Below are 24754 nucleotides of genomic sequence, written 5' to 3' on the forward strand. Positions count from 1 at the left end.
AGGAGAATATTTGACCACATATATTGGCAAGAGGAACAACTAATCTTCACTCTAAAGCTCATTCAATATATTTTCTTTTCATATTAAAAGCCAAGCATGCCCGATGACTTGTGAAAGCTGTGATACTCATCTGAGCTCACCGTATCATCTTGTGCCTTGCCACCATTACATCGGAAAATGTTGCGGTGATCGTATGACCTGGCAACAACCTAAAACTTGCCCGAAGAAAGACTGTGGCAAAACTTTAGATGAAGACTTTCAGTGGCAGGTTGATGAGACTGCGCTAAAACACAGGCAAGAGCAAATAATGGTAGAAACTCCTCATTATTTTTGTTGTAGATCTATTCTCTTTCAGTATTGATACTGCACTTTACTTTCTCTCTGCATGCTACTCTGTTACAAGTATAACTACAAGTATAAACATATCTGACAAGCTCGTTCAATTGCAGTGGTGTAAGCTTATCATCAATATTGTTTTTATGTGGTACATTCTCATTGTTAGGTTCCAAAGAAATGATACCTTTGCAAAGTAGAACATCATATAATCACACTTATTCCATAGGAAGGAGGAAGAATAGGTGTGATTAATTGTAACATGTTTTATGCTTAAAATTAGTTAGTACTGATGCATACAGTTGAAGCTACATGAAAACATAAACTATGGTATGATTATAAGCATTGCTATTTTTGTAACAGATTAGAAAAGCAATACTAACATAATTGCTGTTGCCTTGGGATATCTGTGCCATTAGTCAATGTACAATGTATTTGAATCATTTACTAGCAGCTATGTTGACGAAGTTAAATATCCAACACATTTTATGCAAAATGAGAATATAAAAACATTAGTGAATATGTCCTTCAAGCCTCGCTTCATAGACTAGCAATGTATACTGGTACAGTTTATATGTCAGAAGATGAGAGGTTAGCGGCTACATGAATTTATTCTATTTTACATCATTGATGGTTCTCATTTTACTTTTAGTTTAGTCAGACCTTCCTTTATGATCAACAACTACAGATTAACTTTGAACATTTAAAATTATTTTCCTGGTTTTGAATTTATTTCAACATCTTTGATCTTTCAAAAAAATTTAAGATAATGCCACTTGTTATTAAACAAAATTTAAACCAAAATAATAATAGATTTCAATGTTTTGTATTTATGATAATATTTTAATCAGCATATTTTCCATTTGTATTTTTAAATTATTGGTGTAAAAATGATTAGATTTCAACTCATTTGTTTATACTTTAGCAAAACAAGATATTTTACAAAAACTTTGCCAAACCTAATTTGGGCAAAAAATTTATAATTTTTGCTATTAGTATGATAGCTGTACTATAACTTGTAAAGAATCTGCTTACCTCACCAATGTCAAAGATTTTCGTGTTGTAGAAATGATGTAAATTTTAGATAAGACTAGCTGTATTATCCATTTTCGTTTATTTAAATGACTATGTAATTTTAATAGCTGCATACATTAAATTAATGAAAATTTGTAAAATGTCAAAGATCACTAAATGATTCTCCTTCTTTGCTCGTGTGATTTTTAAAATGGGATACAAATTTAAAAAAGAAAATGTTGTGATGTTCAATGACTAATAGAAACTATCTTATTGACAAGTGTCAATAATTCCGTGAATAAAATATAGCGAATTCTCTGTGTAGTACCAATCTGTTTATATTGATGTGCAGAACAGATATTAGTACAGAAAAGTGAAATAAATATTCTTGTCAGAATATGATAACATATAAAAAGTAACAATAATGAACACCATATAACCTTCAAAGCGGTTTTAGTAAATGTTTTTAATTTTATGACACCTAAAATAGACACAAATTTAGAAAAATAAATTTTGGTGTTTAATAACCAATAGGTAACCAATAACTAATAACCAATATTGCTAAATCACTATTTAGCAATAATGATAATAAGAAAATGAAGACTTATGCATACACACGGGGCAAGATCAGTTTCATAGTCAAATGGAAAGGTTTCTTTTTACGTATCTTTTGCGATTTTCTGCTCTGCGATACTTTTATTCAATTATCGTACTTTTCGGACTATAAATCGCACCCCTATATAAGCTGCATCTGCTTTATTTTCCAAAAAACAATAATAAAACAAAACATAGGCCGCCCCTTTGTATAGGTCATAAAGCTCATGACGGTACTTTTTAACGCGACAGGAACTTTGCTGTTTAAAACGAACAGTGTCTAACGGCACTGTTTCGTATTAACCAACACTTTTTAACCTAGTGCCTAACGGAACAGTGCCGTTAAGCATTGTTTCGTATTTTCTTTCACTGCTAGAGTCGCACTAACCGGATATTCTGGTTAATGCGCCCTAGCGGTCAAAGAAAAAGCCACAGAATAGCCGCACCCTTATATAAGCTGCATGGTTCAAATCATCAGAAAAACATAGCGGCTAATAGTCCGAAAAGTATGGTAGGTACTGTCATTTGTGATAAAAACCTTTTATATTATATGCTACGTCGTGTGATGTTTGTGACATACTAAGGCTTCTCGTATACTTAGTTAGATGGGTAACCATGCTAGTAAATTAAAACTGTATTTCTCTGATTGCACTCCATTGTTAAGCAGTGCTAGTTACGATGTTAGTTACTCTGTGAAACAATATTACACGTATGTGAAACTGTTGCATGTATCTACAAACTACCAGTGATGTAGCAACAAGTAGAAGCTTTTGTCACAGAAAATGGCAGCATTTATTGAATAAGGAACCAGCAGAGCAGAAATGTAACACATATTGAACAAAAACATTTTTCATTCAACTATAAAACTGATTATAGAAATTTTCATGGGAGAGTAGTTAAGAGTATATCGCAATGTAAATTTTTGTTGAGATTAGATAAAAGGACAGAGTTTTCATTTTTACGTAGTAATTAGCGGAATGCCCGGCGTTGCACAAGTATTAAAAATCAGCTTGTAAACAATGAGTGGTAATGTAGTTGCCAGCCACGCGCCATTAGCCTGGCACATTGCCATTGGCTAATTTGGGTAAGCTACTAATAAGAGCTAATTACTTTCTCTCATAGGAGATCAAGCATAACATTACGATGTGCCATAATAGACAGCGGTAGCTTATTTTCACCCACCTAGTGACATATATCGCCAAATGAAACCATCAATCTCGCATAGCTAAATTAGTAAGGCTAACAAACGAGAGGTTCTGATATGAAATCTTCTGTGATATGGATTTTTTATTCCGATATTTAATAGCTATAACTGGACAAAGAGAACTACACACAGAATATGAGATTTATATATACAGTTTAGAAATACATAGAGTCATCGCAATACTAAAAATAATAATTATTTGTGATAATTGTGTTTTCCAGCTAAACATAAGCAATTTTTTATTGCAGACAATACTTTGAAAATTCCAATGTCACATCATCATTCATTGGCTACAGTTCAGAGATGGGCTCACTCATTGTGAAACAGACATCAGAAGAAGTTGCTCCATTAGGTCGGTCTTATGGCAAGCTTTTTGAGGAGGTAAAAACCTAACAAAACATGTTCTCTGGTGAATATTTAGTAAAATATTCAATTTGTGCTTTGGTTTCAGTTGGCCCATTCAAAAAAACTTGGCTTGAGTAGTGTTTTCCAGAAGTTATACATGTGTTTTGTTACATAGAAAACTTTCAAGTTTATTACTGCCGTATGTAGGACTAACAGTTTACTTCATATTAATAAACAAACCTAGTCCAGTTTGATCTAGGTGGTTAATAGAAATTCTGAACCTTTGACACCTATTTTGACGATTAGACTTTACTTAAAAATACTTTTTCAAAGCAGTTGCATCTTTGTTTTTTGTTTACCAAATTTATCCACTAGATCTCCTTGAATTTATATCCCATCAGATTATGATTGGAAAAATTTATCTTTACTGCAATTCATTTTACTATTGTTAGTATTTTCTGAAAATTAAATTAATTACAATGTCTGCAATAAAATTGCATTTCTGCTCAAGCAGTTTTTACATCTTGTATTAGTAAATCTGAATGTATTATAGGAATTGAGCAAAGGTAAGGAGAATTATTTAATGCATTTTTCAAATTTTTGTTTAGCGCTAAAATCTGTTATTCAGCTGTTGATGTACTATTTGGCTTTATAAACATAAATAACACTTTTACCTATCTTAGAAACATGTTAAAATGATATAAATCATTTTAGTATAATAAAATCTTCAACTTAACAGTTTTTGTTTCAATAGCAAAATTTCCGACATTGCGCGGGTATTAAAACAGCTTATAAACAGTGGCAGGTAATGCAGTGACGTGATACTTGCCATTAGCCTGGCACATTGCCAATGACTAATTTGAGCGAGCTAGTATCCATATTGCTAAGCTTATTAATAAGATCCGAGAGTGCAAGCTTTAGTGATATTACGCCGAAGTGTAATGCAGTCAGTCGTTATGCGTATTTTAACTTACATAACCACTCATATCGCCCAAGTAATCCAATGCATCTCACATAGTTCAATTGGTTAGCTTATTGCCTGGTGAAATGAAGGTTGCAGGATCAATTTTTCTGCGATATGGATTTCTCATTCCAAGATTTAATAACTATAGCTGGACAGACTGAATCACAGACCGAATCACATACCGACACTGAGATTTATATATATATATAGACTGAGACGTAGGCAGCAGACTGAAGGTTAAATAATATCTGAATTATAGTAATCTAATCTTAGCATGAAGTCATAGCACCTGTATCTGCTCTACAGATAATTGAATTTAGGAAATGGAAAAACTGATGATACCGTTTTGTGCTCATTCGGAACGTTTTTACAGTAACAAAAACACAGCTTTTGTGTGCAGTGTTTTTAGAAAACTTACGGCCAACTAAAAGTGTCAATAATTGAATGTAGAGCGATTTCAATATTTTTTGAGCGAATTTTGCTGAAAGTCCTAAAGAAACTTATGCACTTAGAAACATAATGGAGATGATATGCCATGTATTAACCTAATGTACTTGATCAATATCAGATATATGAACGGTCAAAGAAGAGTTTAGTGGAGTGTTGCGCAGCGGAAAGCATACTTCGACTAGACAGAACCATCTTATCGGAAGAGTCGGAAAAGATTCAAAAGTGGTATATGGAAGAGCAGCAACATGAAAACTTCCTTCAATATGTGGATCATCAGATGTCTCTCTCAGATGATCAGAGTCTGCTCATTCAGGTCAGACCAGGCAATCTTAGTGTTTTATTGGTTTCCCAGATTAGGTAAATTGTAAAAACTTGTTTGCTGTTGTTATATCCTTGATTACTATTCATACAACAGATCTGTTTATGTTTGCTTGACACATTAATTTTACAGTTAGCTGATATACCTTTACAACGATAAATGTTTAGAACTTTTGGGTAAACTTTAACTACATTTTTTGCAGTCATAACAACAAACTTAACTTTTTCCTGCAGAGTTTTGCCACAGGAGCTTTTTAATATGTCCAACCATCAAAAGATTAAATTTTGAAAAATCTAAAAAAATTTACCTGTGCATGTATGTCAGTTCTTTTTGCATGTAAAGCATTCTATTGTTTTGAAGATTTCTTGTGACTTACTCAAAGTATTCTTTGTAATGAAATCTTAATTTATTATTCAACTTTTTCGTTTTTTTATGGTTAGACCTGCTTGTTGATTAGAAACAGGCATTATGCCTAAAAACTAAGTGCCGTCACACGTAAGTTTGTTTTATTGGTTTGCCTAAGGTTTGGTTTAAGGTTTGCTTGATATCAGCCTTTAAACACTTGCAACCAGTTCATAATTTTTCATTAGGCGACGACTTTTGCTGAGCTCATGAATAAGGGAGATATCGCTTCTCTTCAAAAAGAACTAAATGATGAAGGAAAAAGTTGTGATGTCCAAACCCTCTTTCTGAGAGACTATCAAAAAGAGAGCCTTTTCACAAATGCTATCAGGTTGGTTCTTTTTGTATATTTTAAACAGGACTCTGTCTTTGAATAAAAATTACAATAAACATGCATTGCTTAGGGTTTGCTACAAGTTTTTCACCCTGTTGTGTTAAATTTTAGTAAATGTGTTTTTGAGAATATTTTACAAATTATAGTTAAGCAGCAGAGGCAGTTGAACATTTTCAAGTATTGCCATAAGGTTCTCAAATAAAACAATAGAAATACAGTGGAATCTCGCTCTTCGAACGGGTCGGTTCTCGACCAATTTGGTTTTCGACCAAAAAAATTGAGATTTGTTTGTTTCGGATCTCGAATCTAAATTCGGTTCTTGACCAAACCAAAGCACGCACATTAGAATTAAACGTTCGAAACAGCTCCGGAAACAACATGGAAACATTTGTTAACAAAGGAAGAGGCAAGTTACCGCCCAAGAACAGCTCCGTTCACAGAGGAAGAAGTAAGTTGTGCTTCATAAATTCCTTACAAAAAGGAAGGAATTGTCTTGGATGACGTCCCTCTACCGAAGATATTTGCTAAAGAGACAAATCCTCTTTTAGAGTTACCCTAAATGGTTTTGGAGGAGGATTCTCCTTCAAAAATGTGAAGTAAAAGTGCTGTTGCTGTTTATATTTTCTTTTTTACACAATTTTTGTTGTAACAGATCTGTTGTATTTTGGCTGTTTTATTATCAATTTTGGTATTGTATCTTAACCTAGAATGTTTTCGATGTTTGAAGAGCAAAACCTACAATATTTTTACTTTTTTTTCATCATTATCTAGATCTAATTTATCTAGGTCTAGTATCTAGGACTTTTTTCTAGTATATTCGTGATATAATTAGAAAATCTTTTATTAAAAGTGAACACTATCTATATCTACCCGTTTTTAATTTTAGTTTGTAGTATACAATCCAGTTTATGGTCTAAAATGTTGAAAATACTTTACCGAAGTTGTTTATTCGGCTTAGAACAGATTAAGATTTACATATATTAATTCTAATAGGAATAATTGTTTCAGATCCCGAACAACTCGATTTTCAAACAATCTTTTGGAACGGATTATGCTCAAGAACCGAGGTTTCACTGTATAGTGAAAACCTTTGGTACAAATTTCTGCTTTATTTTTACTAAAAGTCTTACGAAAAGCACAATAAAAATTTACAATTTTCTTAAACTGTGCTTTTCATCTGCTGTATACAACATATACCAACTATTATCTGTGAACCTGGTGCTAAAATGAGACTAAATTTTGTAATTTTGTCTATGGCTAACAGCTCTTTTAGTTCAATCAGCTTTTTCTATAATCCAGTAACTATAAGATGGCTTTAAACTATAACATGAACTTTAAAAAGAAGTCCTGAACAAAGATCTTTGTTGATAAAAACCTTTACTAACAGGAATTGTAATATTTCTAGAAGTAACAATAAAACCCGTCCTAAAGGTTACTGAGCATCTATCGGTTTTCTTTAAGTAAAATTTGTAAATTTGTTGTTATAATACAACTGATCATCCCATTGCACGCTTTAAATTATTTTCTATTTTCAGAAATTCGTTGCCCATAATCTTAAAAGTATTTTTGAGGAGAACTATATTACTTTTAATATGTGAGTCTATTTATTGTTTTTAATAGATTTAAGAATTGACCTACAATATTCTTTTACATAAAAGACAAACATCAAGAATTTTAATGCAGTGAGTCTTATTCATTAAATGGAACTACTTTTTGTAGGCAAGAGTGTCAGTGTAGATACACCTAAAATAGTACAGAACATTTTATATCGGTCAAAATATCATTCTCAAAGGACCGTGCATTAAGTATTTGTTCTAACGAATACTGTGTAGTGACCTAGGATTTTACTTTTTATCATACCATATGTTCACACATATAAGCTTACCTCGCATATAAACTGACCTTAAGAAATCTGCCTTGGATTCAGAAAGTTTCTAAAAATTTGCATGTAAACTGACCCAATAAATCGTAACACGCCGTACATACCTATGAAACAAGAAGGTTGCAGAAGTGAAGTGGAATTAGTACAAAATGTTTTTGATTAGTAGTTAGTAAGCAGATGCATAATCAGCCTGTCGTGTCTCTATTTAATTGAAGAGAAACAATCATCTGTTTGGGTCTAACATATGGAAAACTTGTTTGCATCTCACTCTAACCTTAGTTTCACTTAGGTTAGAGTGAGATGCGGAGCAATAGCAGTAGTGAGAGTCAGTATTTATTTTTATTGGTAGTACTAGCGCCGTAAGCCATGGTAAATAGTGGTAATTCATCTGAGTCAGAACATGCACACTCATGTTGCAGCATGAACTCATGCTGCAACACGTTTGTAGCTTTTTCATGGCATCAGATGATATAATATTTTATGCTAATTGATTTGGTCAATTATCGAAGTAACTTTTATGCGGAATTCCAACATTTGGTCTGACCGAATATTTTATTATCTCGTTATAGAGTTCATTTACAAGCAAAATATTTAATGGTAATGGTAGCCATTATTTAAGAAGCAGTGTAAGACATTCGTTTCCTTTTATAGGTAAAATCAGACATTTCTTTGATAAAACCTTTTTAACTGTACTAGCGATACTATTAACGCAATTGCATGCGACATGCGTAAAATGTATGTGATCATGTTTATGACCAACTAACCACAGACCGTATTGCTGTTTTATCATACTTTTACCAAACAAGAGGACTTTGCTTTGGTGTCCACACTCTTATCATAAAAACAGTAGCTAGACAGGCAAAAGGCGAAATGCTTTCCGAATGGTTTCATTGCATTTCTTTTTTGATGAATTTTCACACACAGTTTTTTTTACAAGCCACCTATTGCACAACCCATAAAACAAGCTGTAAGTAAAAGGCTACCAGCTGTATTTTTAGCATGATTTAAGTTTTAGTTGTTGAACCTAAGTTGGCATAATGTTATTTCATTTGCTTTTGATCAGAGTTAGGCGCAAATAAGCCGGACCCCTTGGCTTGGTAATTTTGTGTGTTCTCGAATCAGCATATATACATTGGTATGCAGTACTTCATTTTATTGTTGGAAGTTCTGTTCAGCATATAAATGTATATCTCTTGTCTGATCGATTTGATAAGCCAAGTATTTTCATTATTATGAGCATTCTAAGTTTTCAAGTAACTAAGCGTATTGCAAGTAGAAGAAAAATAATTCCATTATGATAAGTTCCAAATTATTTTGTGTGTAGAACATAGGTAGTCTTTCAAAGCTAATGTTTTCCATATTACAGGAAGTTCTACAGCAAGCAGTTGACTACCGTCTCAAGACTGTTGATCATACAATGTGAAGCCGCTCATGAGAATATTGAGCTGTTAGACTCAGTCAGGTACATCATTCAGAGAGAGATATCGAGCCAATGCCAGAAATGTCACACTGTTCTATTGTTGAGTCTTTCTAGAGGTCATCCTTTCAGTGGATATCAAGGTAAACTAAACTTTATTGAATGGAATACAGTAAAGTACGGTATACTATATATACATATAGTTAAATGATTTTAGACTAAAACTTTTTCGCGGCAGCTACAACATTGTTTCGCTCTAGTCCGGCTGTGACTGATGGTTTTGGCGAGATGATGTGGTGTACAGATGGCGCCTATTAAATTTTAAGCTCTTTATGCACACATTTAGGCATATTATATAAGATTTTTGTGATAGACGTATGTTGCAGCGGTTTGTTCTGTTGTTGTAAGTTTGACATGCGCTTTTATTTTTTCAAGTTATGCTAATTTTTGTGGTTGTCTTTCAAGTTCCATGTGTGTTTACTAAGTTATGACTGATTTTGTTTACTTTTCTAATTAAATAAAAATTTGTAGGTATTATTTAGATCTGAATTTGAATTCTGATAATAAATCCCATCATCCAATAAGTGATTAAGTTTTCAATCGGTTTTATTTCTTATTTCAGACTAGTAGATTATGATTTTTGTGATGCACTTGTTTAGTGGGCATCTGTCCAAAAATTGTCTAATTTTAATATCTTACACTTGCAGAGTTTAGAGTTCTTTTCCTAAACTTAATTTCTTGGAAAAAACACATATGTCTATATATAATTTTAATATCTATAATTTAATGTACCCAACTTCTAGAATTTAGAACTTTTTAAGCCTAATTTTTTAAAAACTATATATATACATACAATACAGTAGCGTATATATACATATATATATATATATATATATGTTTTAGTTATGTGAAACAGTTGCGGTTAACTTTCAGCTACTGGCACTTTCATTACTTCATCTGGCAATCTTCAGGCTGCTACTGAATATTGACATAAGAAGTCATGAAACTGGCAGTAGCTAAATATAATGTTACTTGTCCAGATACCGACAGCAATCAACTCCAATGAGTTGCAGAAAAGTGTGCTATTGAGAACAGCTAAGATCTTGAGGCGAGTGCTCAAACTCCCAGGTCTCTGTTCAGAGACCCAAGTTAGAGCAAATTTTATCACCCATATGGGTCAACCGGTGTGAGGAAACAATTTATATACAGTATATAGATATGTATAGGTATAGATACATTGTATATAAAGTCTTATAAAGTCTTAGGAATGACATATACTTTATATTTGAGCTCCGAACCTACAATTCTGCAGATAAGTGTTCTAAACTACGAGGCTATGCAACTAAATTGATTTATTAACACAAACCATACTTATTACACTTGCCAATTTTTAAAGCCCATTGATTAACATACTCGTGCTTCAATCTGCATGTTTAAAGAGCCACACTCTTTTTTTCTCACCAGTTACAATAACAGCTCTTATTTAAAAGCTTAAATATAAACTTAACTTACTCAAATTCATTGGGTAAAAAAATAATTACTCAAATCAAAAAGGATTTTTTTATACCAAACCTTTTTGTTACTTGTGCAATGCCGAGTGTTCATCTAGTATATATATATATATATATATATATATATATATATATATATATATATACATATATATATATATATATATATATATATATATATATATATATATATATATATATATATATATACGATAAAGTATAGGCTAAAAGTCAGCATAAAGTGCTCGATACTAAAGTAGAGCTTACTATGAATTTGGTAAGAAATTGATTAAAATTTGATTAAGCAAAATATTACTAAAAGTTTCATATTACACAAAAGGCGTGTAACACTGATGCAGAATTTTGTGTATAGTCCTCACTAAGCATTTTATCTGATGAGTGTTACACACCTTTTGTGTAATATGAAACTTTTGGCAATCTTTTGCTTAGTCAAATTTTAATAAATTTCTTACCAAATATATATATATATATATATATATATATATATATATATATATATATATATATATATATATATATATATATATATATATATATATATATATATGTATATATATATATATATTTGAAAAATTATTGCGAAAAAAGTAAGCTTTTAGTATTTGTGTTACAAATTTGTTTCGTGCGAAGCACTCATCAGACGCGATTGTACTAAAATGAAAGGCTTTACCGAATGTGCCAAAATATCATAAATGGGCTCGCTGTGGTAATCATGTAATTCAGTGCTAAGTGTAACCGAGAGGATAACTCCTAGCATGTCTGCAATTAGAAGTCAAGTCATTTCTTTTATTTAATGTGCCTAAGTGTGGTTTGCATATTATGAAGTATTTTTCAAGTAAACATAATATGCATCATTTTGTTTTGTTTGTATATGGTTGTGCTTGAGCTAATATTTCCCATGTTATGTTGTATGTTGAGTTGCTTTCTTTCAACTTCCAAATGTGCTTGCTCAATTCTGTGTCGTGTTGTTTGTTTTTGTGGTTAATCGAGGCTTTATGATTACTGTATCTAGTTTTAAATTCGGTTGAGCAAAGTCCTATGTAGGTCGCTACGTGGTTGTTTGTATTTTTGCTTACTGTTGCTTGATATATCACATTTTTGGCTCTGCATTTTCCTTCCAAAGGGCAGTTTTTCTTTTGTCTGCAGTTGCAACTTTTTTCGTTGTCTTCTCTTTGTAGTGTACTGGTTTTATTAAGGGTTTTGTTGCTCCCATCAAAGATTGTTTTCATGTTTGGCATTACTGAGTAGCTCAGTTTTAAGGTTTGTCTATTAAATATTGCTTGGAGTGGGTGTTTCTTTGGGAAGCATGTTGTAACTATGCTGAAAAATTTTGGTGCGATATTGGTTGCAACATTGGCACTGAATGGTGGGTTGTACCATAAGATTTTTTTTTGTCTGTTACGTTTTTTAGGCTTTTTTATGTTGGTTTCATATTGTAGTTTGCTGTTGTATCCACTCTTGTGGAGTGCTTCTTGGTATGGTTGCACTGTGCTGTTAAATTGTTGTTCATCTGATGAAAGTGCATTTAGTCATTTGTTTATGTTGTCTGGTAAGTTTTTCAATATGGAAGGTGGATGGTTGCTTTGTTTGTGCACATATAGTATTGTGTTGCCTGGTTTTTGGAAAGGCTTGAAGCTGCCATCTTGTAGATTTAAAGTTACGTCAAGAAAGTTCACTGATCGTTTGTTCGCCTCAATAGTAATTTTCAAGTTGTGCTTATTAAATATGTTGCATATTAGTTTCTTTGTTCTCTCGATAGCTTGTGGTGTACCCTTGCAAACCGCAAATCCGTCGTCTCTGTATAGTCCAATGCTGCAAGTCAATTCTTTGGGTATTTGAGTCAGTAAGTAAGTCCCTACTAATTCACAAGTCTCCGCTCCGTCGTAGCTACCCATAGTCATGTCAATCAATTTATTAGAGTTCTTTTTTGACCAGGCCGTGTCGTTGTGAAATACAAGCAATCTTTTTGCATGTAGTATGATTGCCTTTTCGTCTTCTGTGATATTTGTTATGTTGCTTGCAAAATCTAATGCTTTTTTTAATAGTGCCTTTGTTATTGAAGAGTAAAATTCACAAACATCAAAAGTAATAAATGCTTGCTGTTGCTTTTCCTTTAATTCTCTAAACCAATTCAGTACGTCACCCGTACTTTGCCATAATTTTACATTAGTTTCTCTCGTCACTTTTTTGTTGATACCTGTGAGCAGAGTTTTGCTTATTTTTCCTATTTCAGATTTTGTTGGATTGATTAGTCTACACGTGGGGTGGTTTGGGAAGTTATCTTTGTGGTCTTTTAACGTTATGAATGGCTGTTTCTCTGCTATTGTCTCAATTCTTTTCTCAAGTCCTAATTCGTGCGCTATTTTTTTGTCTTCTGATGTAATTTGGTTTACTGCTGTCTTGTCAGTTTTTTTGTAAGTTTTAGTCACATTATTTTGCAACATTTTGCTGTATTCATCATTTTCAAGTCTGTAAAAATTGGTTGTTTTGTCAGCTTTGACAAGTATTTTATCGTTTGCTTGTAATGTCTTAGTGTCTTGAAGTAGTCTTCGTTGAAGTTCATTGCAGTATGGCTTGAATTTGATGTTTTGTATCATTTCTGTTATCTTACTTTCAAAATCTGACATTTCTTTTATAAAATGTGGCAGTTGTTTTGTTTTGAATCCATAGGTTTCTTTTTGTTCTGATTGCTGATTTGGGTTTAAGTAAAAATGTGCTTTCCATCTCATTCGGTGAGTTAACTTCTCGGTCATTTCTATTAATCTTTGTAGGTAATTTGATTTTTTTGGTATTGGTATATTTTTCATAGAGTAACCAAAATTTACCTTTTCCATTTTTAGCTTTTGGAAGAGTGCTCAACACCTGGTGTTGAGCACTCTTCAAAAATATACCAATGCAATGAAATACCAATGAAATAGGAAAAATAAGCAAAACTCTGCTCACAAGTATCAACAAAAAAGTGACAAGAGAAACTAATGTAAAATTATGGCGAAGTACGGGTGACGTATTGAATTGGTTTAGAGAAATAAAGGAAAAGCAACAGCAAGCATTTATTACTTTTGACGTTTGTGAATTTTACTCTTCAATAACAAAGGCACTATTAAAAAAAGCATTAGATTTTGCAAGCAACATAACAAATATCACAAAAGACAAAAAGGCAATCATACTACATGCAAAAAGATTGCTTGTATTTCACAACGACACGGCCTGGTCAAAAAAGAACACTAATAAATTGATTGACATGACTATGGGTAGCTACGACGGAGCGGAGACTTGTGAATTAGTAAGGACTTACTTATTGACTCAAATACCCAAAGAATTGACTTGCAGCATTGGACTATACAGAGACGACGGACTTGCGGTTTGCAAGGGTACACCACAAGCTATAGAGAGAACAAAGAAACTAATATGCAACATATTTAATAAGAACAACTTAAAAATTACGATTGAGGCGAACAAACGATCAGTGAACTTTCTTGACGTAACTTTAAATCTACAAGATGGCAGCTTCAAGCCTTTCCAAAAACCAGGCAACACAATACTATATGTGCACAAACAAAGCAATCATCCATCTTCCATATTGAAAAACTTACCAGACAACATAAACAAACGACTAAACGCACTTTCATCAGATGAACAACAATTTAACAGCACAGTGCAACCATACCAAGAAGCACTCCACAAGAGTGGATACAACAGCAAACTACAATATGAAACCAACATGAAAAAACCTAAAAAACATAACAGACAAAAAAAATCACATGGTACAACCCACCATTCAGCGCCAATGTTGCAACCAATATCAGACAAAGATTCTTCAGCATAGTTACAACATGCTTCCCAAAGAAACACCCACTCCAAGCAATATTTAATAGACAAACCTTAAAACTGAGCTACTCAGTAATGCCAAACATGAAAACAATCATTGATGGGAGCAACAAAACCCTTAATAAAACCAGTACACTACAAAGAGAAGACAACGAAAAAAGTTGCAACTGCAGACAAAAGAACAACTGCCCTTTGGAAGGAAAATGCAGAGGCAAAAATTTAATATATCAAGCAACAGTAAGCAACAATACAAACAACCACGTAGCGACCTACATAGGACTTTGCTCAACCGAATTTAAAACTAGATACAGTAACCATAAAGCCTCGATTAACCACAAAAACAAACAACACCACATAGAATTGAGCAAGCACATTTGGAAGTTGAAAGAAAGCAACTCAACATACAACATAACATGGTAAATATTAGCTCAAGCACAACCATATACAAACAAAGCAAAACGATGCAAATTATGTTTACTTCATAATTTGCATCTGAAAAATACTGAAAAATACTTCATAATATGCAAACCACACTTAGGCACATTAAATAAAAGAAATGAATTGACATCTAATTGCAGACATGCTAGGAGTTATCTTCTCGGCCACACTTAGCAATGAATTACATGATTACCACAGCGAGCCCATTTCTGATATTTTGGCACATTCGGTAAAGCTTTTCATTTTAGTACAATCGCGTCTGATGAGTGCTTCGCACGAAACAAATTTGTAACGCAAATACTAAAAGTTTACTTGTTTCGCAATAATTTTTCAAATATTTCATACTCCACTAATTATCTTTTAGGTTTTTAGTGTAGAGTTATCTTTTTATATGCTTTTGCACTTGCTTTTAGTTTATATATATATATATTTATATATATATATATATATATATATATATCTATATATAGAGCATATATATGTATATATATATATATATATATATTTATATATAGAGCATATATATATCTATATATATATATATATATATATATATATATATATATATATATATATATATATATATATATATATATATATATATATATATATATATATATATTCAAATGTATCCTACTTGAAACTAAAATCAGAGTGCTCAACATAGGATGGAGCAGTATAAAATGGAAAGTCAAATAGTTTACTTATCTTTCAGCTACTGTCAGTTTCCTGCTGGCGCATACTGTCAGAATGCGCCAGCAGGAAACTGACAGTAGCTGAAAGATAAGTAAACTATTTGACTTTCCATTTTATATATATATAGCATACATATATATTTTTTTTTTTAGAGCGTAGAGTGCTGTTAGCAGTAGGCCTGACCACTTATCTATTATATATACATATATATGCATATTTACATACATGATTATATATACAACTATATAAACTTTTATAATAGGCCCTACTTGTTTATGTATACACCTATGTTTTGTCATATACTTTTCTACATATTTTTTCTGCAGGTGCGAGCTGTTTCTGTTGTGGTTTTCACGCTTTTGTCGAATTATGATTTCGAACCGTTGTGTTTTTCCCATCTTACAGGTGGAAAATGGAAATGTGTGCACATTGATGATCCAAAGCCTCCAGCCTTCAAGCTTCTTTCTGTCAGCTATTGCATGCAGATTCAGCCAAAAGATCTGATTGGACGTGTTCTGAGTACCACAGATGAACAACCTTCAAGGTTATTAGAAGGTGATCAAAATGAAGCCAAAGATCCAGTATCCACAGTCTCATCAGGAAGTGACAGAGATAACACTGATGATAGAATATCTAGGAGTTCATCAGAAAGCTTTCCTCCACAAGCTGGGTCTGAGGTTAGATGTTTGCTTCAACAGTCAAAAAATGTATTTGCATATTTTTCAAGCTTTACTTTTAATGTATCGTTTTGTTAATTTCAAGAATTCATCATTTAGTTTGATTTTGATGTTACTTGTGAAACAGAAACCAAGTAACCAGTTTATCTGAAATCATATATAATGTTAATTCTGTCTGCAAATAGTTCATCATTTAAAGTAGTTTTTAATACTTTAAAAGCCTCAGTGTGTTGTGAATATAGCAGATAGTTTTCAAAAGTATTCACAGTATGTACTTTGAGTTTTGTGATGCTTTTAAATATATTTTGTAGCATATAATAATAGCAAACCATGGTTTAAGTCAGGCTTAAGTCAGACCAGGATGTTTTATTATTCCATTTTATGCTCATAAAAACTTGAGTTTCTCTGTATTTATCTTTTTTTTTTTTTTTTTGCACAGTTACTTGCTAGTTTTTAATTCAAAATGCATTTGACTTTTTACTCTCTCAATCATAGACAAAAATATTGTGGTTTCACTTTTGATATCTACTGTAGTAAATATAAAAATCACCAAGTTTATTCCTGCAAATAAGTACATGTAGCTATCTTCTTTACAAACCTTCACATTTTCTAAAAGAAGGAAGTGCAGTTTATATTGACAAAAACATGTGAAATCTTTCAAGACATTTTTTTTAAACTTAACTATATAATTGCTGTGAATAATATAGTTATAAAGGCTCAAAGTGTTTCAAAATGTAGTTTTAAAACTCTTTGTGGTCAATATTTATTATCTAATGATAAATAGTGGGTTATTACAACATAAACAAATTGGCCATAAATAAGTTTTATATCGATACAAGCTTAGCATTACATGGCCATGTCGATACGGCATTAACATCGACACGAATCGACATGTCGATTCGATATATCGCGCAGCTATACTATAATAGATTGCTTTGGTGTGCATTAAATTTTCTACGCATCTGAAGTTAGATAAAAGGTGGCATGAGATACAAATACATGTATACATGTGTGTATACGTATCTTATGCCGCCTTTATGTATGTTAGTATATACCATTATTTAGTTATGCAAACTTAGTTACCATTAGCTGTCAGTTCTGTTTTCGGTGAGTCAGAAACATATTTAAGAACTCCACAAGGGCAGGGTGAATATCGCACAACCTTATGCACTCAAGGGTCCAACTATATGAATTGAGTCATAGATCTTTTTTGTAGTCAATGCAAGCCATAGAAAGATGCACGGGCATTTTTTGTTTTAAAAACTTACTCTGACCATTTATCTGTTGTAAGAAATAATTTATGTTTTGTTAAAATAGTAAATTGCACAAAAAATAGGGTAAAAGTTGGCTTTTATCAGTAAATTCTGTTCTGTATCCCTTTAGGTAATGCACGAGCCTCACGAGCTCTCTTGCTAGTGGTCTCAGCCCTTACTCTCTAGCTAGTAGTCTTCAGCATACTTGCTAACAATCAAGTTGACTCATTAACAAGCAAGTTGACTCATTAGCAATTCATCAGCTGTTGGTGCTGATAGCCATGCCTTTACAGCTGAGCCATTGTGCACAGCACTGATGAACGTTTAGCAAGCTGTAGTGATTACTATGCAGATGATCTGGCTGCCCGATCACAGATCTACCAGTTATATACCTAATGTAATGACTCATGCAATAAAAGTAGCAAATATCCTATGACTAGATGCACATTCCATGTCGTGCAAGCATGAAAGTCGGAGTTAGGTACTCTCTGAGAATAGCCAGAAACAACAGCTTTACAAGAGAGAAAATTGTCCAAGATCTTAAGAACATTCATCTTGTTGCAGAGGCTATACTTGACAAACTAATTCTACTGCAGTCTACAATCAGTTGCTTTTGTGGTCACTTATTTAATATCGATGAGCTCACCATTTGTAGGAAACATATTTGCCAGTTGAACAAGAGGTCTTTGACACAGAGCCAGTACAGAGTAAAGCAATTGATGAACTAGCCATGACTGTTGGAGATTTGGCTAAATTTCTCGAACACTGTCTATTTGGAGCACTTTCCATCATAAACTTCTCTCCTTCGGATGGTCGGGTTGCTGGATTGAAATTTTTATTAACGAACAAAGGTATTGCGGTAGTTCAAAATACATGTAGCTGCTGTAATGAAACTTGTATAAGCTGAAGTTACCTGTCGCCATCTTCAGCCCTAATTGCTAGTTAGCAGTTTTACCATTTGATTAAAATTACACTAGATGATACTTCAAACGTTCGATCTGTTGCGTTAAGCAGTCCAAGGGCAAAGTAAATATAAATGTATTGAAGTTGTGCACAAATCAAAATGAACTACATTTCTAAGAAACTTAGACATTACTATGAGTACACATAATGACTGAAGGTTTTGGGCAGCTTTTGATAAATTGTCACTATACCACGTAAGTTAATTTGTATTGTATCATAGCATAGCTATAAGTTTGATAAAACCCTGTTTTATCATAATAAAAATTAAATAGCAAAAAAATATTGAAAAAAATTCAAGCCATTCATGAAAAAACGTCGTACCATATGTTTTCGATATGTAATTGGCATTTTGAACTGCTTTAAAGGATTTGTTTAAATTAATTAGAAATGCTACAAAACAGCTTTATTGTAATAATTTTTTTTGGCAGCAAACTTTGATGTTGAGCAAAATCTTATCAACAGTGTTTAATTGACTATCAAAAATGTCACTTCTCTGTTCACTTTAGTAGTTGATAAAACTGCTAAGCCGTTTGAATCAACACAATTGTCATATTTTAATTCTGTACATAACAACATTCGAGTTACTTTTTGACTTTGTGAACATATTTTAGTCTCAAGCTTGTAATAATAGTTTTGTAGCATGTAAGAAGTTTTACCCCAGATTAAAATTATACCAGATGATACTTCAAACTTTTGTTCTGCTATTTTAAGCAGTCATTTTAAGGACAAATTAAATATAAGTGTTATATAAAGTTGCGCACAAAATTGACAAATTATGGACACTCCATGTAGATGATAATGTATCAAAGAAGAACCCTTAATAATGAACTCATCAGTTGTAATATTATTTGCTATTGGTCAGCCGTTAATCTAGTGTTGAGTTGTTTTTATTCAGACACTCAAAGGACATTTTTAACTCATCTCTACACCCTGCTAAAAGAACAAGATGATGCAAATGTGAGTGTGGATAAGAAGGGTGATTGGGTGAAATTTGATGCTGCCAAAGCGAGTAACATGAAGAAATCAGAAACTATTCGGTAAGAATTGTGTTTGATGCACCATTCTGTTGTAGAAATGTCGGTTTTTGTAGATAGCAAATGAAACTGACAATTTCACTGTTCTCATGCTAAAATGTGAGAGCACAGATATTTATAAAAAGTCATTAAACCTTCCTTTGTTTGCATTTAAAAATTACGTTGCACTGTTGCTTCAGATTGTTCAACAGATTGTTGGAAATTAAAACTAACATTTAACATTTTTTCGCTATTAAAATGTCTCACTGCTATGAACATCATCTCAATTTAGCTTTAAAAGTTACACAAAATAAAAAACATAGTATTTTACAAAATATGAAAAAAGTAAGTTATTAAACGTTTCTGTATGAAGTGGCTGCAGGTGGTCAGTGCTATTTTGAAGCAATAGTTTTATGTGCTTTTTGTAAAGTAGCTCAGGGATAGCACTGCTTGCTGTTGCAGTTGGCAAATCCAATTATTCTGAGCGCTAAGTAAAATTTATACTGAATTTTAGCAACTATGGAAAACACTACAATGTATGTAAAATAATTTAATTACCATGAAAGGTGTTTATGTACTAGTAGTAGAAAATGGGACAGTTAACTTCATCTCAATACATAAATATTGAAATATATTCTCAGGTCTGTGCGTGTTTTGATACTATTTACATGTACTATAGAATAGGATATAGAATAACTTTTTAGATTTCATATCTATCTATCATATGCTACTTGCTGTACTTAATAAAATATTTTGACAAACATTTCATATGGAACCTTCTCAATCGTCAATATTGTCTTGGTCAAACTAAAATGTTAGCATCTGGCAAAATATAAACTTATAAGGATTGCTGATGTTTAGCTTTTGCAGTTACAATTAAAAATGCGGAAGAATTTGCATGGTCTGTTGTTTTCTATGCTTAAAACTTGATATTTTTAGCAGCGAAATAAATATAATAAATGTTTTCTTACAAATTTATAATCATAGGTTAAACTACAAACTTTTGGAGCTTTCTTCATAATTAATTAATTAACCTTTTAGTTAATAAATAGTATTTTACATTTTAGGAGAATAAAAAGAACTGGTGTTTCTAATAGCCTCAAATTTGGCGATTCTACATTCAAGACGGCTTGAAACATTGTTTCTCCAGAGCATGGTTCGGCGCAGCCCATGTTCAGGAGAAACATGTTGAAGCATATGTACATATAGAAAAAAACAATAGGGTATACAAAAACAGATAATATCACTCTAAGTAATATCACCTTAGAATATTTCGAGATTTTTCTCATTGGTGAATCATTTTGTTAATTATTTATGCTATTCATGAAAACAACAAGTTTCTATTAAATTGAAATTTGATGATTCTACATACAAGACAGCTTGAAATATTGTTTCTCCTGAATATGGTTCGATTGACCCAGGTTCAGGGAAACATGTTTTACATGTGCATACCTTATTTTATGTATAAAATAAGGTTGTTTTATACATAAAATAAGGTTATTTTTTAGTTATAAACTAGAAATTCCCTGTCATACAGCCCACGACCAAAGTGATAATGGAAAAGAAAGGGTACTGCCAGTTGAGAAATGCAAAATTATCAGTCAAATGGCACTGCAGTGCAATAGGAGAACTGCAATGGTAGCTGCAATGGTAGCTGCAATGGTAGCTGTAATGTACTGGGTGTTATTATATACAACAGACAGCAATAATGAAAGGAAAATATTATATGTTTATATCTCTCCCTGCAATAGGAGAAATGCAATATTAGAAGTAAAATGGCAAGCTGCTGTGTAATATACATAGGCTGGGTGGGCTGTATATCATTGGTCATGGCAACCAATATCAAGAAGTCGTGATATTTATCTAGATTTCTGTATTTATATCTAAAAAATAATGCTGAATCTAAAAATCTAAACAGATTTTAGCTGGTTGTCATAGAAATAGATGTATATCTATAAGAAAATGCAAGCCTATTAATAAATTTTGCAGATATTAAAAACGGTTTGGCAGTACCGTGATATTGGGCACAGTCGCAGTATCATCAAAAGATTTTTTAGAAAAATAATAACAGTAACATATTGCACACCATGGGTCACTATATACCTTGATCTTGTAAATTTGACTGAATGTTCTTAAAATTAAATCTTACAATAATCCTATAAAACCGAATAACTATTCTTATAACTAAATATTGTAATAATCTTATAAGAATCGTTAGAAAAATATCATCATCATTTCTTTTACTTTCACTGATTTGGACATCAGTTGGAATACGAAAGTACTCATTGTACTCATTGATTGGCTAGACCTATATATATAGATACTAGCTATATAGTAGCTGAATGCTTGGCGTAATAATAATTGCACTACCATTCTCTGTGACATTGCGCCGTAATGGAGAGTGGAAGCGTGTTTGCATCAACAAAGCGACATATATCGCCTAAGGAATTCATCAAGCTCATGAGCCTTAATTAGTAAGGGATTGGACTGGTGAATGGGAGGGTCCAAGATCAGATCTTCTGCAATACGGATTCTTCATTGTATGATTTTAAATACACACATGCACAAACTTTAAGAAATAGATACAGTCAAACATGGATAACTCGAACTTCATGGGACCGAGCAAAAGTGTTCGAATTATCAGAGCGTTCAAGTTATCAGAGCACTGTCACAAGTCCATTTATTTACTTATTTATTAGTAGATACATGTACATATGCAAACTATAATATAAATCAAAAGCACAAATGGCTTGTTTCAAATTAAATGCTTCTAATGTAAAGTTTAAAACGTCTTTATCAAAAAGTATAAAGATTTTTCTATCACTTGAGATTGGTTTGTTGTTTGAGGTGATGTTATTGCCAGGACGTTTTTTTAGATTGACATTGGCAAAACTTGATCGTTGTTGAAATGCTCAAAAGAAAAGACATCTTTTTCTTTTGAGCGTTTTACCCACGATCAATGTTGCCGACTTTTCTTGAAGTTTATGCAACTTCAAGAAAAAGTTACCAAAGAAAAATCCCTTACTTTACCTGGGATTCGTTAAGAGCAACACTCCGAGGCAGTTCAATTAAAGGTTTTACGAGGTTTAATGGTACATTGTATATCACTCACGCTTTTTGAATGGATACTTATTGAATGTACACACGTATTCTGTGTTTAGGTCAAACGATGAATAGTTTTTTAGCTAAGACAACGTATACGTTTAATAAAAAACAATTTTAAGACATTTTAAACATTCAACATTCCGACGTTGATTCAACACGGAATCAACGTCGGAAAACTATTCGTCACGGGCTAGCTGGGTCACGCACTCAAGGATTTTCGCCACGCACATACAAAACAACATGCTGTTTTTGTTTTGTATGTGCGTGGCGAAAATCCTTGCGCGCGTGACCCAGCAAGCCCGTGCTATTAATCGTACAGCAGTATAAATAAAATTTGACCAAACCTTTAGAAAAGTCGTTGACAAAATTATTTTGCCGATGGTGGTAATAACAACGCTTATGAATTACGAAAATATGAGGTTTACCTCTATGGCTTTGAATAAAGTGATTTTCTAAAGTGATAACAACCGTTTCGGTAGCCGTTGGGCAAAAAAACAGTTCGAATTAACAGTGTTGAGTTCGAGTTATCTATAGCAATTTATCATTACGTGGGAACGGACCAAAGAAACTGTTCGAATTAACCATGTTTTCGAGCTATCCGTGGCCGAGTTATCCATGTTTGACTGTATATAGGTTCTCAAAATGTCTGCTTTTTTTCCAACAAATCTTCAAACTTCAAATAATTGTTTTCTGTCATAGCAAAAGTTCAAAATAACTGTCATCTGCCGTAAAGAAATCTCAAAATAACTTTCATCTGTAACAAAAATATTTTAAAAGTAGTGCTAGCTTAAAAGTTGAAAAATTTAAAATATTGGTTATTTTGATAATTTTTATTTAATTTGGAGCTCTGATTCAATTTTAAAATATTATAACTCGTTACAATTTAATGTGATTGTATCACAATTCTCTTTAGCATTCTGGTCTATTCAAATATGTGAACAAATTGTGTGATTATATTTGTGGTTTCAGACATGCAATCGAGGATTCGTTGGAGCGAGCATTTAGACCAGCTCTTGCAGCTATCATCACCTTTATAGATCCCCAGCACAACATCCAGCTGTTAAACAGCTCTAAAGAAAATGTTCAAATGGTTCAACTGTGGCTGAGCTTCTTCTCAAAAGCTGATGATTTGGGGCTCAACTTTGAAAGCTTAACCAAGGTTGCAGATGGCCAGACTCCCAGTTCGGTGTGTAATATTATTACTATACTATACTACTGAGCTTGGTTTCGGCACCATGCAATGTCTAGCTAAACTTGTTTAAACAGCAAAGTATTTGTTGGTTTAGTTTACATTTTCTGCAACTAAACTATGTAAAAATGTTCTGTTGCAATCTTCAATAATGGCTCAATTTGCTCCGTTTTGTAAGATAAAAAGTGAATTGATTGTTAGTTAACCTAAATATGACGCAAGGTAAATTTCAACAAAGTTGATAAGTTTTTCTAATTTGCCATTTGTGGCTACACTTAAAACACAGCATTATTATTTATTAGTGTATTATTATAGTGTCATTTACATATTTCTATAAATATAGAACAAGGAGTGATGTTTATATAAGTTGTTAATATAAAATTTACATTTTGCTAGAGACTGCCGAAGTCCTACAAAGTGCATGAGGCAGGCTCTGGAACTTTTCAAGTTTTCCAAGCACGATTTCCCTTCTCTTGGTTAGTAAGAGACACAATAGAACGGGTGATCACAGCATCGACTCACCCATCATTTGTGAAAGGTATAGAAAACACCTAGGCTATCTTAGAATTATTACTGTATTTAAGAAGAGCTTCCTGTTGATAAAAGTTCAGAAGAAGAAGTTAGAAGAAGTTACAGATCTTCTGATGATCAATTAAACGATAGTAAAACTTTAATTAGACAGAAACTATTATTGTCTGTGTGAAAGCGTTAACAAAAGTTTAAATCTAGCGGTTAAAGTAGATGGATATGTTGACTCCTTTTGAAACAGAGTTTTGTTGCTGAAAATTGGTGTTTAAAACTG

At 32.5% G+C, this 24754-nt stretch overlaps 1 protein-coding gene across 1 annotated transcript; it reads left to right on the top strand.

Moving 5' to 3' along the window:
• Nucleotides 1-103: 103 nt before the first annotated feature.
• On the top strand, nt 104-24507 carry LOC137398110 (E3 ubiquitin-protein ligase rnf213-alpha-like). Its single transcript, XM_068084219.1, has 10 exons — nt 104-294; nt 3394-3526; nt 5023-5217; nt 5814-5956; nt 9208-9401; nt 16158-16429; nt 18338-18533; nt 19541-19682; nt 23733-23949; nt 24349-24507. Exons 1-10 carry the CDS (start codon nt 104-106, stop codon nt 24505-24507), a joined length of 1842 nt encoding a protein of 613 aa, XP_067940320.1.
• Nucleotides 24508-24754: the final 247 nt, after the last annotated feature.

This window comes from Watersipora subatra, chromosome 6 (genome assembly GCF_963576615.1).
Source record: "Watersipora subatra chromosome 6, tzWatSuba1.1, whole genome shotgun sequence".
In the NCBI taxonomy this organism is placed as follows: Eukaryota; Metazoa; Bryozoa; class Gymnolaemata; order Cheilostomatida; family Watersiporidae; genus Watersipora; species Watersipora subatra.